The sequence below is a fragment of the Myxine glutinosa genome, chromosome 6, assembly GCF_964187855.1.
Source record: "Myxine glutinosa chromosome 6, kmMyxGlut1.1, whole genome shotgun sequence".
In the NCBI taxonomy this organism is placed as follows: Eukaryota; Metazoa; Chordata; class Myxini; order Myxiniformes; family Myxinidae; genus Myxine; species Myxine glutinosa.
The window spans coordinates 44,783,145-44,808,888 of NC_136266.1; the positions used below are offsets into that span (position 1 = coordinate 44,783,145).

Sequence of the window (25,744 nt, forward strand, 5' to 3'; positions counted from 1 at the left end):
CTTCACCATTGGGAGATGGGGCTAAAACCAACATATAGCAGGATATCTTAAAGAGTTATGAACGGATTTGGACTAAACTTGGTGGAAAGGTTGTGCGTGTGACGAGGAAGAATTGATTCAATTTTGGTGAAGATCTGAATATGGATTCGGATATGAGAATTATTTAATTTTTTAAGTGATTCTTCACCATTGGGAGATAGGGCCAAAAACGATACAAAGCAGGATATCTCAAAAAGTTATGGATGGATTTGGACGAAACTTAGTGGATGATTTGGTTCGGTGACAAGAACAAGCCAATTAGATTTTGGTTCAGGTCCGGATGCAGATCCAGCCTATCAGTGGGACCAACCAGATTTTGAATATAGATTCTGTGCGACCCGAGTCATAACTGATTAAAATCCCAGCTTCAAGCTACGAAGCGTTTTCGAGCTATATGGTGTTAGCAGACAAAGAAAACAACACCGACTCGAGCGACTACCACGATGAGACTTTGCAATGGAGAAGTCTCACTAATAAGTCAAATGCAACTCAGACTATTGTGCAGACAAGACCGACCTTCTGGGAAGTAATTGTCAGTAACATTAAATAATTAAATTAATTAAATAACACTTCTTAATTAATAATTAATTAAAATTAATTGACATAAATAAATTAATCAATTAATTAATTACTATGTAATTGTCAGTAAATGCAGTTAAACAACTTAGTTTTTGTAATCTTGTGGAGAAGTGTTCAACGTCCGTTCATTCATGAGTTTGCAGCACCTGGCAGAGAGCGCTTGCATCATTTCTGGAGGCGACCGTGGCTATACTGTAGATTAGGGTAGGATTTGGAATTTGGCTGGGTACTGTTCAACGTCAAATCACTGAATTGTAAGATATTTCCCTTGATAGTCAAAATCATTCTGTATAAGGTCCTGTAAGCGTACATGTACGAACCCGAGGTGGAAATTGGGGATGGTATCAATCATGAAATACCTGGTGTTCATAACAATTGGGACGACGTCGAAGAAGGCTCGGCAATAACAACTGGTAGAGTAAATCATAGGCCGAGAATGTGGTAAATGTGGAGTTTAGTGGTATTTTGATGTAACACCTCTGTAATAGTTGTAGTAATGATAACAACACTTAGTAGACCCCAGACCTCCATTAGGCTGGACAGTTTGTTTGTATCCCACAGACAGACCGGTTCGGATCCGGACCTGAACCAAAATTGAATCGGCTTGTTCTTGTCGCCTCACCAACTCACCCACCAAGTTTTGTAATAATTCGTCCACAACGTTTAGAAATACCATGCTAACACACACACATGTATATATATATATATATATAATATATATATATATAATATATATATATATATATATATATATATATATAATGAATTTTGGGGTAGAGTGATATACAGAGCAGGTAGATCTGCGTAGGTATCATGCTCCGACTGTCGTGAAGAAGAAGAATCACCCCATGTAATAAGTAGAGGACCTGTTTAGCCCGAATGTCGGATTAAGTGTATATTCATCCCCATCACAAGGAGGCGGGCGGGCTTGTTAACTAGGGCATAAGGGTAAATTATCCCTTGTAAGTCTTACCTTATGTGATCTATCCTTTGTCCCATATGGCACTGCACCATAGCCACTAGGCAGGCCCACTAGTTACACCACACACACTACTTAAATCCCCCCCCCCCCCCCCCCCACCATAAAACTCACCGGAGGCCAGTTTTGGGGCACAGCCAATAAAACCGCAGCCAGCTACATCACCAACTTGCATAGCAACACTCATCAATCAGGCAGGCCGAGACCCACGCCCAGAGGGGCAGCGATTGGATGAGACACCACCAATAGGGAGACGAGGCAGGATGAAGCCGGCTGATTGGTCAAGGCAAGGGCAAGAAGCTGGCCACTGATTGACCAAGGGAGGATGATAAAAAGGTGAAGAAAAACCGACATTTTCTCTCTCTGCCTTCTCGTTTTGGATTGCTTCATGCCCGGAACTCTTCCCTCTGCTGCCTCGTGATTCCTCTCCCTCGACCTCTTGCTCCTCTCACCACCTTTGGCCTCGACCTCTTACTCCTCTCGCCCACTTCTGCCCTCGACCTCTTGCTCCTGGTGCTTGCGTACGAGTGCTGTGGCGTGAGGCGGACCGCACAGTGAAGCCTGTTTTCGCGCCAATGTCGGACGGTTTTCCCACCAACCGGAGCCGCGTCGGGACTGCGCGCTTGGAGCCTGACAATCCCTGACACACCTCAGCCGAGTTGAGATAAGCCGACACACACACGCACGACCCCTTTATTTTCATATATCGTCCCTTGTTTGTTTTAGACGTCTGGTGTGGGAGCGCTCCATTTTAGAATCACAGTTATTTAACCGGCGCGTTTCATTGTTCTCGGGTTCTGTTAATAAATCTATTATTTTTGTACATTCTAATTCCGTCTTCGGTTGAGTTCGTTTCCTGCAGGATTGAAGACTGCTCGGGGCTGCCTCGCAGGACCGTCAGGTAAAAGCTTCCCACTTCTTCTTCTCCTCTCTTCCTCCCGCACATATATAGTGAAATCCGCTATTGAATAACGCCTCGGAAAACCCTCGATTTGCTGTCCGTGATTTCCCAGTGTTCACCGAGGGGAATCGCACGACAATATATATATATATATATATATATATATATATATATATATATATATATATATATATATATATATATATATATATATATATAATATATATACATACATATATATTGTTACGTTTGTGTGGGGGTAGATGATGAAATCCCATAGTAGTGGTAGGATTGTATAGTATTAGCATGGACCGTGGACACGTAGGAGACATTTTGATGGATTAAGCAGGGAAACTGGAGCTTAAGATTGTTTGTGTCTTCACATGGGGGGTGGAGCTATGTTAACTCGGTCGGGATTAAAGTTAGTTTTCCCCCAGTTTGTGATTGACTCCTGTGGCTTTGCCCTAGGTTTTTTTTACAACTACAAGGCCGGCCATAAAACCATCGTTACAACAACCACAATAACAACAACCTCCCATTAACCAACAATAACTGACATAACTGCCGACAGAACCACAGAACATTCTCGATCAGGCTAAACCCCGCCCCACCACCGTCGACAGGACCCAGACGTTTGACAATCGGCAAATAAACTCCGCCCCCCAGGGATCGTAACTGACAGGCTTGGTCATTGGTTGGTCATTGCTCCCCGAGCTTGGTCATTGGTCGAGAGGACCATGGGGTGTTTCGAGAGAGCTTAGCGATTGGACAGAGTGACGTCAGAGCTCGAGGTTTGAGCGAGAAGAAAGAAGAAGAATTGCTCAATCTCTGTCTCTCTCGGTCTGGCTTTCGTCTCGGGCGGTCACTTTTGGTCTGGTGTGCACTTGTGAGGAGACGTTTCGAGCTTTGTGGAACCTTTGCAATGTTGGAGGAGGGGTGTTGTTGGACTGTGATGCTTTTCAGGGGAGCTGGAGCCGTGTTGCGCGTGGCGGTGGAAGCGAGGAAGTCCCGGTTGACTGTATGCTTCGTGCCTAGGTGTTTTTGACGTGGGGGTTCGGTGCCATTGTTGGAGCGCTTTCCGCACGAGCGGCTTCAGACCACTTTGTACTGCCGACTTCATTCAACGATCTTGTTGAGCAAGCTGAGTGCCGGCCGGCTTAAAACATTTTATTTTGTTTTAATTATCTTTCCCCTTGTCTGTTTTTGTGACTGAGTGGAGACGTCTCAAATTAGGAATTAGATTTACCTCACCTTTCATTTTTATCGCATTGCATTTACTTGTATGAAATCATTATCATGGTACTTTCATTTGTTGTCGTGTGTGTTTATTTGTTGTGGGTTTCGGGGATCAACCCGTGTGGCCTCCGTCCAGGTAAGCGCTTTGGTTTCCTCATTGTGCGCGACGGACCAACTGCCAGTTTCGGCTACGCTCCTCGGAATTAAGGACCGTTACGGCTATTCGTCATCCAGCGGTGTTAACCGCTGGGCTGACAGGACAATATGTATATGTATAATTATATGAATGAATGAATGATCGTTTTTAAGGCCATTTTCCCCGCTAGGTTAGCCTTGCGGGTCCCATGACAATCATGGTTCCCTGTTTGAGGCAATGGTTTTATAGCCGGATGCCCTTCCTGGCACCAACCCTTGGTCGCCTCTTACGATGCGCAGGGATACGGTGTACCTATTCTAAACCGGGGTACACACCGGGATCATTCATCCCAGCAAGCTGGTACTCAATTTGCCGACCTCGGAAGGATGACAGGCTGAGTCAACCTCCCTGGTGTTAATTTAGCGATCGACCGGGATTCGAACCCAGGATCCAAGGATCCCAAGCCGGCACCGTAACCGCTAAGCCAACACCAACACCAGCAATTATATGTATTTTAAGGCCATTTTCCCCGCTAGGTTAGCCTTGCGGGTCCCATGACAATCATGGTTCCCTGTTTGAGGCAATGGTTTTATAGCCGGATGCCCTTCCTGGCGCCAACCCTTGGTCGCCTCTTACGATGCGCAGGGATACGGTGTACCTATTCTAAACCGGGGTACACACCGGGATCATTCATCCCAGCAAGCTGGTACTCAATTTGCCGACCTCGGAAGGATGACAGGCTGAGTCAACCTCCCTGGTGTTAATTTAGCGATCGACCGGGATTCGAACCCAGGATCCAAGGATCCCAAGCCGGCACCGTAACCGCTAAGCCAACACCAACACCAGCAATTATATGTATAATTATAATTATATTATAATTATATTATAATTTTTGTAACAAAAAGTTACAGATTTGGATGAAACGGTGGTGGTTTCGATATTAATTGATGAAGAAATTAATTATTTTACGATTATTATTTATTATTTTAATTACACAATTAATCAATCAATTATTGTACACCACTCCCAATTCCATCTCCATGTGCTGCAAGGGGTCATCGCCGGGCACCCGAGGCACCCCGGGGATGTCGTGCGCTGGAGGGTATGTTATTTATTTATTTGGCATGGGGGCGATGTTCTTCGAATATATCTCTAAGTGTTTCATTTAGCTTTACCAATAACAACAAGGAGCTGTTTCCCCAAACCGAGAGCATTGTGCTACTAAGTACACTAACTAACCACGTGTAAATGGAGACTAACCTTTGGCCACATCGGCAGTACAGTTTTACCTTCCAACCTGAGAGGTTGTGTTATTGTAGTGTTTATACGGGTTTCCCAATCGTTATTTTGTGGTGTGGGTGAAAAACATTTCACAAAGAATGTAAAAACGAGCTGTGCTGAATTTCCCAGCAGATCTTTGTTCCTTGACCAGCTCCTTTGAAGCTCTTTGTTCCTTTGAATTGACAATTCAGGTGTCAAAATTCTGCAGGTGAATTGACAGCTCTTTTTCCCCCAATGGAATACATTTTAATGGACTAAGCTAGTGAATTTCACAGAGGTTTAGGGGGAAAAATGTCTATACAGTATATCATAGTTGCCAATTCTACCGCCTTTTGTGTACTTGAACAGATTTTATTGCCAATACTGTGATAGCAAAAAAATACTGTTTTCGCAGAATAATGTCTCATCGAAGTTTTTGAGAGATTTTCATGTTGTGACGAGGTTTGTGTTGGCCTTCAGGAGGTTCCCCTCAATGTTGCGTGAAAAGTCATATCCGTAATCTCAATGCATCTGATGGCAGCTCCTATTCAAAGTTTTCAGCAAATGACAAATGCCGTCTCATTTACAAGCATTATTGACACACTAAATGTTGGATGTTTGCCATTGGTTTGACTGACGTGTTGTAACTTGCTTGTGCTGCGTTAGTCGCATGCAGGGCCGGCGCTACCATAAGGCCAACTAGGCAGCCGCCTAGGGCGCAGACATCAGAGGGGCGCATGACAGAACCTTAAAGGATCACAGTTTTATACAAATTATTGTTTTAAGAAAAAACATAATAAAAGGAAATATAATAGTTCATTGTTCATAATAGTGTAAGTGATTAATTTTGAGCATGTACGCTTCGTGGCATATGACACATCCTGTTTGAAACGGACGTAGCCTGCTCCCATGCGCCTTTTCCCATACGTCACATCCGGCATGTTCAAAACGCTGCCGCCATTTCGTCGTTGGGCGCATGGATTGATCATCGTCAGGAAAACTGAAGAATTAATAATCGAAGTTGGCAAAAAAAATGTTTTAGGGAGGGGGGGGGGGAGGGGATGCAAGTAGCTGGCCTAGCCTAGGGCGCAAAATAGTCTGGTGCCGGCCCTGGTCGCATGCACATCCAGAAGCTGTAAGGCGAAGACAGCAACCAACCAAATCTTCGTGTGACATGACGTCATTGCAGTAGATGTACCTTAAGTCTGTTTTGGAGAGTAGGTCATGGCCAAATCGAAGTTAATCTTTACATTTGAGCTTGGATTCACTCATTACCTCTACCTGGTGGATGGAGGTTATGTTTTCACCCCTGTTTGCCTGTTTATTTGTCTTTGAGCACGATATCTCAAAACGTTATGGACGGATTGAGACGAAACTTGATGGACAGATTGGGTGGGTGACAAAAACTAATTGATTAGATTTTGGTGAAGATCCAGTTCCGGTTATTTGAGTTTTAAATTTTTTTGCAAGTGATTCTTCACATTTGAGAGATGGGTCCAAAAACGATATTTCACATGGTTTTTCAAATAGTTGTGGACTCATTGTGATCAAACTAGATGGATGAGTTGGGTTTGTGACCAGAACAAGCCGACTAAGATTTTGTTGAAGATCTGGATGCAGATCCGGCCTATCGGTGGCATACAAAACTTAAACTGTTCAGCCTGGCGGAGGTATGCTCTCCAGCAAGTGCCGTTCTAGTTACATCATCTGTATTACAAAGTAAGGTCCAAAAATATGCGAGAGTAACATGTTGCAAAATTCATGAAGAAAACGTGATTATTCTGCCTTCATTTTGCATAAGAGTTCTGTTTTCGCCGGAAGCATTATGTTTTCTGGTTGTCTGTCCTCCGTCCATGATAGATTTTCGTTAACGCGATAACTTAAGAACAGCCAAAGGGATCTAAGTCAAACTTAGTACAAGTATGTCTAATGATTGTGGGGTAAGGAGGTCAAAGGTCAGACGTCCAATTTGGTAAAAATTATGTGACCATGCTAACTTGTGAACCAGTAATGGGATTTTTAAAAAAAATACAGAATCGAGGCTCGTGTAAGAGCTAACACATTGAACATGAAAACATGCACAGACACATAAAACATGCAATGAAGGGAGCAGGAGACAAGAGAAGGAGAGAGGGAAGCACACAAGCACAACAACAGAAGAGAACAAGGACGTCGGTTGATCTGTGGAAGGGGGAGGGCTGGGGAGGAGGGAGGAGTACACGGTATAAAACAAATTAACACTTCTAGGAATTTCAGCAAAGAAGTTGGGGATTTAAAGAGGTGGATTTGGGGTGTTTTAACGGGGGTAGAAAAGATCAAGGTTTTGGATGGGGGAACATAAGAGATGGTGGTGAACAGCTGTTTTAAAGACCTGGAGGGAGGAGTGGCATTGAAGAGAGTGAGGGAGTTTGTTGCAGAGGTGAGAGAAAAGAGGAATGAAAGAGTGAAGGTGAGCAGAGAGTCTTGATTTTAGCAGTTTCACCAGAAGAGGGTTGCAGGCAGATCTTGTACGTCCTGCAGGAATATTTGGGGGACAGAGCACAGACAAAACAGGGGGAGCAAGGCCGGAGAGGAGTCGGTAAAAGAAAGAAAGACCACCTTCCTGCCTGTGGTGAGAGAGAGAAAGGCCCTCACAATCAGCTTCATCGCGGGAGATTCCAATGATTCTAAATGCTTTGGTTTCAACTGTGTGAAGCCGAGCTAGGTGTGAGGCAGGAGCACCAGCCCAGAGGGGAGGGCAGTATTCCATTGAGCTGCGGATGAAAGCTTTGTATGTGGTGAGGAGCTCAGAAGTGCCCAGAAAGGACTTCGCACGACAGAGGATGCCCAGTCGACGACTGGCTTTGGAGGCCAGCTTGGAAATGTGTTTTTCCCAGGAAAGATTATGGCAGATAGATTTTCCCAAAAGCTTGAGTGACAGAACTTCTTCAAGAGTATTGTTGAGAAAGTAGATGGGAGGGTTGTCCATACGGTCTTTTCAGAGAGACATAGTAAGAGTGTGAGATTTGTAAGAATTGAAAGACATGTTCCACTTGTTTGACCAGTTTGTGATATTGTCCAGGTCTGCAGAGAGTGAAGAGGCTGCTGCCTGCTGATCTGAGGGTTGGGATATGGAGCGGCAGAGAGTGGAGTCATCAGCAAAGACATAGAGAGGATTTTCCAGAGAGTCAGAGAGATGAAAACCAGAAAAAGCACAGGGCTCAGAACACTGCGTTGAGGAACTCCAGCCTGAACAGGAAGGGGAGAAGAGAGAAATACATTCAGGGCCACATGTTGACTACGATCAGAGAGGAAGTCTGCAAGCCATGCGTGGAGGTTTCCATGGATATGAAACATACGAGGAGAGTTTGGTTTGCAGGGCGGGGTGCCAGACCGTATCAAAGGCACGAGATATGTCAAGGGAGACAGCTCTGATTTCCTGTTTGGCATTGAGGACCTCCATCCATTGTTGAGACAGCAGAAGCAGCATGTCCGGAGTAGAATGACCTGGTCCGAAACCAAATTGATGATCAGAGATCAAGCCATTGGAGGGGAGGAAGGATTTGATGTCAGAAGCGATGATCGATTCCATGACTTTGCTGAAAATTGGGAGCAGGCTGATTGGTCTGTAGTTGCAAGGATCTGTTTTTGCACCTTTGTTGTGTTAAGCAGTAATGTTGGCTGATTTCCAAGCAGATGGCAGATGACCTTGAGCAAAAGAGAGACTTGGTTTACTTTTCGTTTGCTTTCTTGACCACCAAACTTGGTATAAGTATATATTATGATGCAAAGATGAACTGATTAGATTTTGGCATTAAGAGGTCAAAAGTCAGAGGTCATGTCTGCTAAAAAAATATGATACTTGAGAACAGCTGAACGCACCACAAACACTTACACTGACACAACTGAGCACATTTAGGAGACGACTCAGCACATACACGGACACGATGCAGCACGGACGCAACGCAGCACAGACGCAGCACAGACACAATGCAGCACGGACACGACACAGTAAGTACATGGACACATATGAATACTCTTCAAAATGGGCACTGCAAATGACATTTGAAGCTGTTGGATGGATTTAAACGGAGGGATTTAAATCAATCTTCATACAAGAATGTATAATGATGTAATATTGTGGGTGGAGGCATATCGGTCGACTTTGTGATGTTGAAGAGTGCTGTACTGTTTTTAAGCAGTGAAGCTGCTTCAGTATTTGGCTATTTCCTCCCTTCCATGCATCCATCCGTGCATCAAAAATGAAGAAGAAGAAGAACCTTTCTAACCCACCATGGTTGATTCTAAAGGGTTCCAAAGTGTAATTCTAGAGGGTAATTCTAATGGGTTCTAAAGGGTAATTCTAAATGGTAATTCTAATGGGTTCTAAAGGGTAATTCTAAATGGTAATTCTAATGGGTTCTAATGGGTAATTCTAAATGGTAATTCTAATGGGTTCTAAAGGGTCATTCTAAATGGTAATTCTAATGGGTTATAAAGGGAAATTCTAAATGGTAATTATAATGGGTTATAAAGGGTAATTCTAAATGGTAATTATAATGGGTTCTAAAGGGTAATTCTAAATCGTAATTCTAATGGGTTATAAAGGGAAATTCTAAATGGTAATTATAATGGGTTATAAAGGGAAATCCTAAATGGTAATTCTAATGGGTTATAAAGGGTAATTCTAAATGGTAATTCTAATGGGATATAAAGGGTAATTCTAAATGGTAATTCTAATGGGTTATAAAGGGTAATTTTAAAGGGTCATTCTAATGGGTTATAAAGGATAATTCTAAAGGGTTATAAAGGGTAATTCACTAATTCTAATGGGTTCCAAAAGATCATTCTAACGGGTAATTCCAAAGGGTAATTCTAAATGGTAATTCTAATGGGTTATAAAGGGTAATTCTAAAGGGTAATTCTAATGGGTTATAAAGGGTAATTCTAATGGGTTATAACGGGTAATTCACTAATTCTAATGGGTTCCAAAAGATCATTCTAACGGTGTAATTCCAAAGGGTAATTCTAAATGGTAATTCTAATGGGTTATAAAGGGTAATTCTAAATGGTAATTCTAATGGGTTATAAAGGGTAATTCTAAATGGTAATTCTAATGGGTTATAAAGGGTAATTCTAAATGGTAATTCTAATGGGTTCCAAAGGGTAATTCTAATTCAAAAGGGTTTCGTTCGTTTCTCGGATTTTCCTATTTCCTATTAAAAATGATCAACTAAACCGCTTCCTTCGGAACAAGGGTGTGATCTTTAAAAAAAATAATTTGGCATGTCTATTTTAAGTACAAATTTTTAACACTTTCATTGGAGTACAAAGCTGCATGTGTGATGTAATATTTTAAACGTCTTTGAATGAATGATGTGGACAACAGTTGATCTCGTTGCAGACAAACACATCTAGAGGAATGGGTGCTGCAAATATGGACATAGCCCAAATTAGAGGTATAAAATAGACAAATGGTTAAATTAGACATCAAATGTTATGGTTAAATTGGACAAGTATGTCGAAAAGTGCGAGAATGCTGCCCGGCCAGGCTAGTGGAGCCCATAGGCCTCGCAGCACACTTCAGACTTTGGCCTCATCTTGAAACAATCTGTTATGGCCGCAGACGCTGCACAGAATCTGTGTGCATTCCTCACTTGTTATGGTTAATTTAGACAAGCTTGTTTCACTTTCATTATTGAGGAAAAGGTATAAATAGCTTTTAACTACAGAATGTCATGTTGCCAGTGGTTGATCTGCAAACACACATACCTAACAATAACGTCTCGCATCCCTTTGGGAATGAGCGAGACTCAATAATAAGAAAATGTTATTGCTAGCAGGGAGTAGCAACACATAGACCTCTTTATATAAGGCGAGTCAAAAAATTTTCCCTCCAACCATTAAGGAATGGACTCACACCAGAAAAACTCGGCTAGCCAAGACTGGGTAACAATTTGAAACAGCCAGGGATAATCCTAATCCTGGATTTGTACAATTAGTCCTTGAGCCAACCGGCCATTTTTTGAAGTGAATGCTCCGGGGGGGGGAGTAATTCTCATTATGATTTTCCATTAGACCAATGTCTCAAGTGTCAGAAAAGGTGTGATGGACATCTGAGAACGGTAGCTTAGTGCCCGGATGGACGCCATCTTTGAAACCACCCAGCTCGAAAATGCCCATTTGGTGGGGTACATTGTTGCACGTGTATCTGGACTTCTATACTAGCTATCGATGTGCGGTTGACGACTAAATATACGTCCGATGTGTACCGTCTAAATAAAAAATAATATGAAGCATTTTGTTTTAGATTAATTATTATAAAAATCAATTATCGAAAAAAAATCATATATTTTTCAATATTTTATTATTAGACTTGTACTTTTTTTAGTGAAACAACACTGGTATGATTTTCCAAATTATGCATTGTGCTACACCGTTTATCTGTCTATAAAAATAACTCAAAAACTAAAACATATCATCCACCACGAGTGTACACAAAAAATATATGAAAAGGCATGCACTTTCCACAAACCGAAACTAGAACGGGCACTCGGTAGAGCGCATACCTTCGCCGCAGCTACTGTTCTGTACTTGGCATGGGAGTGTAGGGAACAGAACAGTGAACAGTTTTGACCTTTTCGTGACCTTGACCTTGACCTTTGACCCGATTGCTCCCAAAATCTAATCAAATGTGTCCCGTATAATAACCAATCATCCCACCAAATTTCATGCAATTCGGTTGAATACTTTTTGAGTTATGCGAATAACATACACACACACACACACACAGACATACAAATAAATACACAGCGATCAAAACATAACCTTCCGCTTTTGCGAAGGTAACTATGTCAGTTGGAATTTCCCGCCGATAATCAACCCACAGAACCCAGTGCCGAAAGTGACGTCAGTCTATTCTATATCTATATTCTATATTCTATATCTCAGTCTGAGATTTGTTGCGGTGACCTGATTAATTTCTGAGGGGGGGGGGGGGGGTGGGTGGCTTAAGAACTAAAAGTGAACATGTTAGATGGCGCCACATACAACTCTATTATAGAGTTGTATTGTGGCGCCATCTAACATGTTCACTGACTTGGATGAGTATGTCTATGTAAGCTGGTGAGCTTTTCGGATATCGGAGTAATCTAACGTCAGTCTTTTTGTTCTTTCAGCTGAGATGGCCGGTGTCGAGGCGAAACGGGCGAAGATTGAACCTGAGTCCGGAACATGCATCCTGTGCAGCAAGAAGTCGCCACTCTCTGAACTAAGCAAGGCAGCGGGCAACAGTTCTTGGAAGACATTGTGTGACGCAGCCGCAGTTAGAAACTTTTATCCAATTCTAAAGCTAGTCCAAGAAGGCGCAGTTGAACTTCCTAATATTCCAATATTATACCATAGGGCTTGTAGATCAGACTTCACTCACAAAAACCACCTAGCTACTTTGACCAATGCAGCTAGAAGTTCTTCAGTTGATACTGGCGATGCGGTGCGACGGCGATCATCACGGGAAGAGACAGGATCAACTTCAACGGTCTACGATGATAAATGCATTTTTTGCCAGCGTGCTTCAAAATTCATAAAAGGCAGTCGTACCCGTGAAACAGTTGTCTTGGCTGTTGAACTTCGAGCAGATAAGACAATAAGAGATGCTGCGACAGCTCGCAATGATGAGAGAGTTTTGGCATTGACTACACGAGATATGGTTGCAGCTGAGGCTCACTACCACTTCTCCTGCTATAGAAACTACACACGGCCCCAAAAACCTCAAGTAGAAACTGACATTGAAGATAATATCGAGAAAAAAGAAATGATACGATGTATATTCAATTTCATTCGCACTGACTTGTTCTTGAACCCGAGGATTGTTCCAATAGTTGATGTTGCAACAGATATCCTGTCTTTTAGATACATTTTCAGTTGATGTTCGTGACTCCATCAAGAAGAATCTGCAGCGCACATTACAAAGAGAGTTTGGAGAATCGCTCATCTTCTTCAATGTGAAACACCGTGTATACTTGATGCCCGATAATCTGACAAAGCGAGAGATTGCTGCAGAGTGCGTAAACCTGAAAGCAGAAGTGAAAGCATTTGAACGAACGGACGGTGAAAGTAACATTGTGCGTGCAGCTACTTCACTGCGACACCAGATCAAAGATGCTCATTACAATGAACGTTGGCCGCCTCAGCCAGCAGAACTCACTTCAGATTACGTGAAGATACCAGATTCTCTTCGTGTATTTCTGCATACTTTGATTTGCGGGAGTGGGGGTAGCTCTGCGCGTGCCGACACACTGGTATGGTCGATGGCTCAAGATATCATCAATGCTGTACACCGGGGTACCATCAGAACATCGAAGCATGTCCTACTTCCGTGGGTCATGAAAACGCTCACCGGTAATACAGAGCTCATCAGAATATTGAATCGACTCAGACACGGATGTTCGTACACAGTTCTGGAAGAAATCGAGACAGCGCTATGCATAGACAAATTAGCAAGTGTGGAGAAAGATACAGTACCACTTCCGTCACATGTGCACCCTTCGGTCCCGACTGTATTAGCATTCGATAACATCGACAGGCTAGAGGAATCGCTGAGTGGTGGCGGAACATCACATCGCGTCAACGGTATCATCGTCCAACCGAAGTCGCAGTCGTGTTTGCCGCCCCAACCTCCATCGGCAGTATCCAAAGCAGATAAGAAGCGATCTATCCCGTCATCCAGCGATTTAGTTCCAATATACAGCGGTGGGAAATGAGAGGGCCCACCTGCAATCAAGCCTGCAGATCTTTCTGACACTCTTGCAGGCGCAACATCCCTTGCGCAGCGCCGAAATCACGTATGGATTATGACTCGCATGCTGGAACCATGCGACCAGACAATCAGTTCGTGGACTGGTTTCAACATCATGACTAGAGATCGTGTTCAGGTGACGGAAGATGTAGTTGGCTACCTGCCGACTATAAACGCGCCTGCCACAGATATGGCAACAGTGCAAGAAATCCTCAGAGAAGCTCTGAACATCATGTCATCACTTCAGCTTGAGCGTATACCGGTGGTGCTAGACCAGGCACTATTTGCTAAGGCGACCGAAATAGCATGGAAAGATGTCGATCGATATGGAAGAATCGTGCTCATGATGGGGAACTTCCATACCATCTGTAACTTCATGTCGAGCATTGGGAAAATGTTTGGAGATGCAGGCCTTCGGGATGTAGCTGTTGAGTCAGGAGTAATCGCTGAAGGTTCCATCAACAGGGTTCTGGAAGGCAAGCAATACAACCGTGCTGTGCGACTCCACAAGTTGATGTACGAGGCACTAATGCGCATCATTTGGAAGGGCTTCCAGGTGTGGATAGAAAGCAATCATCCTGACAAGGAACCCCAGATTCGAAGCACTGACCTCAAAATTCGCAGCATCAAGGAGGATGTTTGCCACGAGACTCTCGCTGCTGCTCTCGTTGATGATTCATGTGTACAGAGCTTTGACATGTTCGCGAAATACCTACATTTTCTGCGAACCAAACATGGAGACCTGGCTCGCTTCTGGATGATGTATATTGATATGGTAGAGACCCTGCTGGGGTTGATTCGTGCGGATAGAGAAGGCGACTGGATGCTTCACTTGGCTTGTGTCAGAAGAGTGATCCCTTGGTGTTTCGCAATGAACAAGGTGAACTATGCTAGATATCTACCAGTGTACTATGCACAGATGACGCAACTCCACGAAACATGCCCCGAGTTGTACAGGCATTTCAATCAAGGCTACTTCTCCGTACAGCTTAGACCAGGGAATCCATTTGCCAGAATCGCTGTTGATCAGACAACAGAAGAAACAGTAAACAAAGATACGCAAACAGCTGGAGGAACACGGGGTTTTAGTCTTCGACAAGGGGCTGTGTCACGATACTATCTAACTGCAGAAAATCGGGCTACTGCACTGAGGCAACTACGAGAAACTATCCTTGTGAATGGCAGCGACACATCTCACGCCAAGCACCCTGACTTGTCTACTTCTCGCATCAAACGGGATGAGTCTGGCGTCACAGCTATCTGTGATCTACTGGAAAATGACTGGACCAATCCATTCGCCGATGATCCGTCATGTCTTCTCAGTATATCTACCGGAGCGGCTGCGAGGGAGGACGTTTCTAATGACCTACTCAACACCCTGCAAAAGGGGGAAGCGGCGTATCAAAGCTTCCAGAAACGTCTTGAAGAGGGAACAGGCTTTCATGACACATTGAACAAGCTAAACTTGAAGACCTTTGGTAAGATCAAGCAGAAAGTTGTGAAGGGCACAAACAAGGAGATCGTCCTGAGAGCTGACAGACAACTGTTTGCCACCATGATACTCATCGCCAAGACAAGCAACCTCGACATGCAACTTGTCCTTTGTCACCCACTAGGGCCGTTACCATGGTCTTTGGCAAACGTTGATGGGTCAATGAAAAAAACGAACAAAGCTGCACTTGCGAAACACATGGAAGGTCTTGTGGAACCAGCCGAGAGCGTTGACAAGCGAAGTGCAACAATAATTGATGCGATGGCTCTCATACAAAAGATGCATGGCGAGAACGACACGTTCGAAGAACTATCTGACCGCATCCTTGCTGCAGCGCTTCACGCTGGTCAAGGCAGTGAGCGCATCGATGTTGTCTTTGACACATACACAGAAGAATCCATCAAAGCAGCTGAGCGTGTGAACCGCGGTTCAAATGAAGGCATCAGTTTCAGCGAGATCAGACCCGCACACAAAATCATGAACTGGCGGCGTCTCCTTGCTTGCAGCCAGACAAAGGAGAAACTGGTTGTGTTTCTGGCGGAGTCGTGGAAACATGAAACAAATCGCGAAAAGCTAGGCAACAGAACACTGTATGTCACCTGTGGTGAAAAATGTGTGGTACTGACCCGCGATAGGTGGAAGTTGGTGCAAGCACTCGAATGTAGCCACGAGGAAGCAGACACGCGTATGTTTCTCCACGCAAAGCACGCCGCTACCCACTACAAGACGATCATCTTAGTGGCAGATGACACCGACGTTCTGATCATCAGTCTTCATCTCAGCAGAACCATCGATAGTCAGCTCTTCATCAGACGAGGAACAAAGGTTCGAGTCAGAATGATCGACGTTGGAAAGTTGGCTGCGGTATTGGGGTCTGGAGTTTGCAGTGCATTGCCAGGGCTTCATGCATGGAGCGGGTGTGACACTGTGAGTGCTCTGGCTAGCCAAGGAAAGATAAAGGCTTTGAAGCTTGTGCAAGCGAATGAGCTGTATCTTCAAGCATTCACAGATCTGGGATCTTCGTGGAATGTACCAACAGACGTCTTCAATAGCATTCAGGCGTTCACGTGTCAGCTGTACGCCAAGAACAAGAAGATCGTCGGTGTTAATTCGCTCCGTTATCACATGTTCTGTGCAAAGAAGGGCCAGATCGAATCTGGACAATTGCCGCCTTGTGAAGACTCCTTGATGCAGCATACGCTTAGGGCCAACTATCAGGCGGCTATCTCGCGACGCAGCCTTGAAAACCTACCAGACGTCCCAACACCATCAGCAGGACATGGTTGGGAACTCGATGATGGCGGTTCGCTCACAATCCGATGGATGGCGGGTCTACCAGCTCCAGATGTCGTCTTGAATCTCATCTCATGCACATGCAGAAGGACGTGTCGACCGTCAGATTGCTCCTGCATACTGAATGGGTTGAAGTGCACTGTTGTGTGTAAGCTGCAGGGATGCTCCAACATGGTGCAGGATGATGCTATCGTGGCTCAGGATGCCAATGACTCTGATGGCGACTCTGATGATTAACTTTGTGTGCACTGTATATTGTATAGCATATGTTGTTCTCTATTATAATGCAGGCCAAATTGCCTGAAAATCTTTATAGACAGATAAACGGTTTAGCAAAATGTATAATTTGGAAGATCATACCGGTGTTATTTGACTAAAACATGACATGTTCAATGATACCTCCGCTTGCTTATTAGGAATATACATCGTATGGTGTTAAAATCAGCTCCATACGTCTTTCCAAACTCTAGTAATGAATAATTAATATAATTGGCGGCCATTTTGAAATCCAAGATGGCCACCAAAGTGCAGATTTCCTATGTAACAATTTCCGCCTGCTTATTAGATATCGTATGGTGTTAAAATCCTCTCCGTACGACATTCCTAACTTGCGTTATCGTCAGAATAGATAATGCCAGCGGCGGCCTAAGTCATTTTATGCCTCTTTACATTTATTTGTTGTAAACTCGTGGTGGATGATATGTTTTAGTTTTTGAGTTATTTTTATAGACAGATAAACGGTGTAGCACAATGCATAATTTGGAAAATCATACCAGTGTTGTTTCACTAAAAAAAGTACAAGTCTAATAATAAAATATTGAAAAATATATGATTTTTTTTCGATAATTGATTTTTATAATAATTAATCTAAAACAAAATGCTTCATATTATTTTTTATTTAGACGGTACACATCGGACGTATATTTAGTCGTCAACCGCACATCGATAGCTAGTATAGAAGTCCAGATACACGTGCAACAATGTACCCCACCAAATGGGCATTTTCGAGCTGGGTGGTTTCAAAGATGGCGTCCATCCGGGCACTAAGCTACCGTTCTCAGATGTCCATCACACCTTTTCTGACACTTGAGACATTGGTCTAATGGAAAATCATAATGAGAATTACTCCCCCCGCCGGAGCATTACTTTTGGTCTGGCTCAAGGACTAAATTGCAGTAGATAAATTGCCAGCGAATGATTACGTCCATCCTTTAAAGTCTTGCCAAAAGCATCAATTGGATTGTGATCAAAGAACCGTTGTGGCCATAAAATATACCCAATATTTACCATATATTCACAGTTTAGGTACTGTAGATGGGGAAAAGGTATTTTGAAAGGAGGTTGCTAGCATGCCCACACAAAGATGTCAACTTGGCATTGAGTAATATGTAAGGTTTACATGGTATTTGAGTTCCCCCATTTGAAAATCATACTTTAAAATGGCTTGGAAGTTTCTACTGCAGCACCTGATCAATGCACACCTATCTTGATGCTACTTTAAAATACCGTTAGAACTTTAACGCTCCCCCATACCTGAAACAACAACCACAACAACAACATGCATTTTAAGGCCATTTTCCCTGCTAGAGCGGGGGTTAGCCTTGCGGTCCCCATGACAATCTTCTCCATTTTGCCCTATTTTCTGCATCTCCCCTTGTTAACCCCCTTGCCCGCATTTCTTCTTCCACCACCTTTAACCAAGTCTTTCTCGGTCTTCTACGTCCTCTACTTCCTTCTACATTCATTTCCATCACTCTTCTCAACCAGTCACTTTCATTCTTCCTCAACACATGACTAAACCATCTCAACCTGTTCGTCTTCACAGCATCAATCACAGGCTCTATTCCCATCATCTTTCGCAATTCATCATTTGTCTTCCTCTCTCTCAACGACACTCCGCACATCCACCGAACCATTCGCATTTCCACCCTTTCCATCCTTCGTTGCTGCTCTACGTTCATTACCCATGTCTCGCTCCCATAAATCATAACCTGAAAACTGCTTGCAATTCCACTGCAAGGATCACACACCACCTTCCTTGATAAACTAGTGTGCATCTCCAATTCAGGGCAATGTCACATCAAATAAAGACACCGGGAATTCTAAACGAAGGAATTAATTTTCTTTGAGACAACTTGCCCTTTGAATAACCTCTTGTCTTCCTCTGTAACCAGCGGCTGAACCACGTTTCATATTTCACAAACCAACTGAGAGAAAGCACACATGGTGCATACAATGTACATACCGTAACGTTGGGGTTTTGCCTTGCGCATTCCAAGATCCAGAGATACAATGGAATACAGTGCTAGTCTTTCTGAAGGCGAGTTGCTGTCTGCATCGGAGGACAAGTTAAACAACTGATTTTATCAAGGGAAGCTGATAAGAGTATGTTAAGCGCCATAGAAACTGAGGTTCCGATGATGTTTCGAGCGTTACCCTTCGTCACGGCAAAGCTCGGCTGACATTTCGAGCATTACATTTTTGTCAGAGCTCTGCTTTGCTCTAACGAAGGGAAAATGCTCAAAATGTCAGCTGCAGCTATGTTCCCACAGAGGTTGTTATATTCTTATCATCTTTCCGGTTATAAAATCCATGGTAAAAAGAGATTGTTCAACATTCCAATGGCCACATACAGTAGAAGCGACATTGCGGTCTTTTGCAGTTTTGACAAAAGAAGAATGAAGAACAGAACAACCATCATCATCTTAAAAGAACAGTTACGAGTATGGCTGAACCAGCAGCCTTTCAGAAAAGCCTTTGCTTATTATTATTATTATATGGAAAGAGAAGAGAAGATTGGACACCCTCCCCCCGGAGAAGCAAAGTTCATTATGACATTGTACGCTATTGCTCAACACACTAACAGGGCGTGAAGACCCGGAGAAGCAAAGTTGGCGTTCTCAGAGATATGGACGCCGAAGACGACGGCAATGGGAAAATCAGAGTGGCTTGCATCATGGGATGACATGCCGTGTCCGGCGTATTATTATGATATAGATAAGAAAGATTATTATATCAAAAATGAAATGAAGAAGAAGAAGATATAAAGAAGAAGAGATTGAATACTCTACCCCCTCCTCCCTCATCCCTCCTCCCTCCTCCCTCCTCCCCCCTCCCCCCGGAGAAGTAAAGTTCGCGACAACATGTGCACTGTTGCTCAGCAGCACACTGATGGGGCGTGAAGACCTGGAGAAGCAAAGTTGGCATTCTTAGCGATCTGGATACCGAGGACGATGGTGATGGGAAAATGGGAGAGTGCTTTGCACCATGGGACGAAAGGATCAACCCCACATGACCCTTAGCATATTATAATTCTAATGTTATATATATGCAGTATATATATATATATATATATATATATATATATATAATTATATACATAAATAGATGTAAAAACGAAAAACACGGTCCGTGAAGCCATTCTTCAAGCCGAGAGTGAAGCCTTGGTCACCCACGTGACCATATGTCTCTAAATTACTACGTATTTTTTGAACGACAGTTGCACCTTGACTGACTCCGTCTATTAATTACATGCTATTGCAACGTACCTTTTAAACATTTGATCCTTTAGACTTTAGAGTTTCGACTGCTGAGATGCCCCTTCAAATATTTTAAGATCCTTTAAGACCCTTTAGATGCTGTTAGAAATTTACATCCTTTAGACCCTGTAGACCCCTCCATACCTGTAGACCCCTGTATACCTTTTGACTCCTTGATACCCTATAGACTTTTAATACCCATTAGAACCTTAAGACCCCCAAAACACCTAAGACCCCTGAGACCCCCCCAAGACCCACAAAGTCTCTTAAGATCCGTAAGAACCTTTAAGACCCCTCTAAAACCCATAATATGAACCTTTAGACCCTTTAGAACACTAAGACCCTATATACCCTATTAGAACCCTTAGACTTTAGAGCGTTAAGCCCTATAAATGATTGGATCCCATAGGCCCTGTTAGACCCTTTAGAAACAATAGATAAGACTCCGTTATGCCTGGTGTCCAAATGCCTGGTGTTGGCTTAGCGGTTAGGGTGCCGGCTTGGGATCCTCGGATCCTGGGTTCGAATCCCGGTCGATCGCTGAATTAACACCAGGGGGGTTGACTCAGCCTGTCATCGTTCTGAGGACGGCAAATTGAGTACCAGTTCACTGGTAATTCCCCGTTTGTCGCAAGAGGCGACTAACAGGGTTGGCGGCAGGAAGGGCATTCGGCCATAAAACATTGCTTTAAAAAGGGGACCATGGTGTCCAAAAAAGGCCAACCCCTGCTCTGCGGGGAAAGATGGCCTCCAAAGGTGGTTCAGATAAGACTCCGTTAGTCCCTTTAGAACCCCCAGGCCCTGTTAGACCCTTTAGAACCCTATGACCAAAGACCCTCTAAACCATTTTGAATACTAAGACCCCTAAAACCTCTAAGACCCTATAGTCCCTGTTAGACAACGTTTAACTTTATGACCTTTTCAACACTTTAGACACCTTTAGACCCCTTAACCTTTTAGACCCTAGAACCTTTAGATGCCAGAGACCCTTTAGACCTTTACACCCCTTAAGTCCCTTGACTCCCTTTAGACCCATGAGACCTTAACACTATTTAGACCCCTTACACCCTTCAGATATGTTTGACAGTTTGGACCCTTGTGTGCAGCTTTAGACCACTTAGACCTTTTTAGTCCCTTTTTAGACACGTTAGATCCCTTTAGATGCCATTCGACCCCTTAGACACTTACATGCTTTAGAGTTTAGACCCTTTTGACCCTAACTACTATTGGAATGTACCCTTTTGACCTTTAGACCCTTTGGACCGTCCAGAACCTTTTAAGTGCACACCACGCAAACATCTGTACTCTGCTAGTATATATGTGTGTGTGTGTGTGTGTGTGTGTGTGTGTGTGTGTGTGTGTGTGTGTGTGTGTGTGTGTGTGTGTGTGTGTGTGTGTGTGTGTGTGTGCGCGCACGCGCGTGGCTTTTTCTTTGATTTCTATACAATTCCACACCCCTGGACCAATCTCCACCAAATTTTGCAAGAGCTTTCATCCCACATCCTTACTTTACCGCCGACGCAAACCAGCTTTCACCTTCATAAAGATCTTTCCATTGTGTGCACAGCATATTCAAATACAATATAATTGGTGTTACCACTTGACCTGCAAACCCAATTGCAAACGTTGCACTCAATTACACAACTGTTTGATGAAGAAAATACGGAAATGCCATTCAACCAAAATTACCAACGAATGAAACACAAAGAAGGAATTGGGCGACCATTAATTAATTATTTGTAGTTTCCTTCACATATGGTATATTAATAAAACATAGTATGGTTCTTCTTCCTCATCTTTGCTGTGCAGAATATGGTTGCAGGGAGCATAACGGGAATGCCATTCAACCAAAATTACCAACGAATGAAACACAAAGAAGGAATTAGGCGACCATTAATTAATTATTTGTAGTTTCCTTCAGATATTGTATATTAATAAAACATAGTATGGTTCTTCTTCTTCATCTTTGCTGTGCATAATATGGTTGCAGGGAGCATAATTTGCTGGCGGGTGGTTGTGCCCAGAGCCACAGATTACTACACTCTACAGTTCGGCGAACTCTGTTTGAGCGAAAATGATCGTGATTGGAGGATACCTGATCACATGACCGCAAGACACCATCTTGTTACCCACCTTTGCCGAGTGAAGCACGAACTTGTGAGCATCTGTGTGGACTCTGTCATAGTTACGTATTTACATGTCATCATTATTATCATTTTTCATTCTGGTCAGTTTTGTAGAGTAAAAGATTTCGTGATGTTCAACATGGGGCAATTTCAATCGATCCGACAAGGGAAAGAACATGCATCTTTATCTTCGTGATCCAGAAAGAGGAAAACACGGTAAAGTAAAAGTTCGTCGCACGGAATGTAAAGACAACAATGACTCGTTTCCGGTTGTTGTTGTTAAGAATAATTATGTTGTTAAAATGAGCTAAGTATGGAGTTAGGACAAATAAGAAGTAAATAACTCAAATGGTAATTGATCCGCGTGAGAGAGGGATTCCCTTTCTCTCGCAGTGGAATCGATTACCATTTGAAGTATTTACTTATTTGTTTTTACTTCTCTTCCCACCCAAGAAGTTCGGTCAATTTTGTGCTGAAATGATCGATTACATAGGCCAAGTGGAATCGGAAGTTGTACCACGTGACGTCCTATGTTATGATAATACGATCTTATGATGGACTATCTGTTCATTTATGAATGTGATACAACTTGTGGTACAAATAATAAAATAATATGTACACGTTGACATGCATATGAGATTACATATTATTACATATTACATATATGGGACCACACAGGAACATGAGTGGATCATACGAGTAGAATATCTATTATTAAATATATGGGACCACACAGGAACATGAGTGGATCATACATTACATATACATGAAAGTAATATTACTGCAGCAGAAAACCATGAAACGTCACGTAATGTGACGTGCTCTTGTGATGTTTTATCTCGGTAAAGCCAGGCTAAGTTATAATAAACCTTCTCTGTGACTTGGCATGCCTGGTGCATTCAAATAGTTCATCCTAAGTTATTAAAAAGCTAGGTCATAGCAAAGGGTCTTCAGGATCTAATTGGGTCTTCAGGATCTAATTGGGTCTTGAGGATCTAATTGGGTCTTGAGGGTCTAACGTGTGTTAAGGGTCTTGAGGGGTTAAAGGGTATAAAGCAAAAGGTATGTAAAGGTCTAAAAGTCTCAAAAGTATGTTCCAGTAGTACTTAATTAATGATACATCACACGTGAACAGTTGAGTGACAACATGGCGCCTGTTGTTAAGTTTGCCAAACTCTGGTATTCTATGGCTCTGGCTGTGTCGCTGATGCAGTACCCCCTGTAGGTTAGAGCACGAATTTGTCATTTGGCCATGGTGCCAGCCTACTCTCCGCAAAGAACACTGAGGGGATCTTTAGCATAGATCCACCTATGATGACAGATGGGACACCCAGTATAACGTCCATCTGAGGGATGGCTCACACATTGATGAAACATCCTGCCTACGAAACACCAGGATGGTAGTTTATAGCTGTGTCGAGATTCGAACCCAGGATAGACAGCTTAGAGGCGAGTGTGATTACGGTGGTTGGTTTATTGTGATTTTGAGTAATAAGCCAATTTGCATGAAGATTAACGGTTTCTATCTTGGCAGCAAGGTGTTGGCATTCATCAAATCACTGGAGACCCAAATTCACTCTGTCCGTGGATTCAAAGATCAGCAAAACGTCTGAGTATAACTGGTTTGAAGTTATTTGTTTGATCAGACATGAGGTTGTTGAACCTGCTTTACAAGGTTAATTTCCTTTGTGCAATCACCTAGTTGAGCGTTGTGTTCCAGAAAACTAAAGGTATGGAAATAATCCTATTTATCAAAAACATGAATGAATGACTTCGGAATGAATAATGGAACAAGCGGATGAAATGATTTATTTTATTTAAGCTGTAAAAGTTTGACTGAATGACTCAATGTGTTGTTGAAATTCCTGTGGAGTACTATTAAATAATCCTTAACAACTAAGCTTTTTGAAAAGAAGAGTATAACAAAAGTGCAGGATGAAGTGTTGAAAACAATTACAGGGGAAGTCATGCAAGTTAGGAAGACTTTCTAAAACAGGAAAGATTGGCACAAAGATGGCTTAATGCCATGTGAATGGTAGGTCCAACAAGTGAGATGGCATTAATCTGCACTCGGGCCTTATGCCCTGTAGTTGTGGGATAAGGAATAGACAAATGGCAGAAAAACGAGAATATGTTAATGTAAAATAAGTAAATAATTCTTCCAAAGTACTCACCTGACGTGAACAGGACAATGGCTTTAAGACAGCTGTATTCTGCTGAGTCCACGTGAAGTGCTTTCAGCTTCTCCACTTGTTCTTGGAAGATGCGGATGTGGTCCATAAAAGCGACCACACGGTCAGCTGACATGGGCGACGCATGGAGTCCTGCGGCAGCCAAAAGCGGTGCCACATGCAGCGGCATGGCACATTGTGCCGCATTCAGGACGAAGAGTTCGCTCCAAGCCAGCCGTAGCAAGGCCACCTGATCTCCAACCTGGAGTTCCGGGAAGAACGGAATGTTCCTCGCCCACTCCACGGCGCTGAAGAGGAGACGCGCCGCAAGCTCGCAGATGTTCTCTATGCCCATGATGTTGTTGGGCTGCATGCATTGGCTCCCGTAGCGGGATGTCGGGTACGGTTCTGCCCGCAGCAGTAGCGATATGTAGCCCGAGAGGTACGAGTGGCCATTAAGGGGGTCGCCATTGGCAAGTGCGTACTGACCAGGTACAGGGTGCTGCATGTGGGGTAGTCTGCCTCTCTGCACAGCTGAAATACACAACACAGAATCTTTTCAGGAAGTAGTATCCATAACGATAGACAACTCGACGGTGATGAGTACCCAACACTGATCTCTCCAACAGCATAAATGCGATTCTGTAACTATCACAGTATGTAACTTATTATAAATAAGGGTGATGGATAGAAGAGCATCAGATGCTGATATTTAGATCCGATACATCGGAACATCGGATGTGATACAGATGCCGATCCGATGGGTTAAATGAGAAAGTTAGCCGGTTGTCGTGTTGGCAAGCATATGTTAAGGGGCGTTTATTAAGATCGTACTGTCTTTCAAAAAGTCGGCCATTGCGTGCATTTCCCCTGGCCAAATTACAGACTCAATAGTCAGCTACACCTGAAGAAATGGCCACCGCCAGGTACTGTGCTGCCCGTTGAAACATCAAGATGGCTACTGCCTGTGTGACGTTCCAATGATAAATACTGTGAAGGGACAGTTAGAGACAGACACATATTGCAGAAAAGATACTCTGTTGAGCTTAAAATAACATTAATTTTTTTAAGTTATTTTGTTCAAAATCTAAATGATGATAAACAAGGTTTTTAAAATTAATTTATTCTGCACATTACAATTACAGGCACAGGAAAAACTATAATGACACTCGATAGAGCGCATACCTCCACCAACCTGAACAGTTTATGTTTTGTAT

General features: G+C 43.2%; 1 protein-coding gene across 5 annotated transcripts in view; it reads right to left on the reverse strand.

The window, feature by feature from the left end:
* LOC137429724 (COUP transcription factor 1) overlaps positions 1-25,744 on the reverse strand; it is a 45,308-nt gene that overhangs the window by 12,906 nt on the left and 6,658 nt on the right. For all 5 annotated transcript variants that reach the window (XM_068119905.2, XM_068119908.2, XM_068119910.2 and 2 more), the window contains one exon: positions 24,531-25,061. In XM_068119905.2, the coding sequence (XP_067976006.2) occupies positions 24,531-25,061 (531 nt within the window). The remainder of the gene's footprint in view (positions 1-24,530; positions 25,062-25,744) is intronic.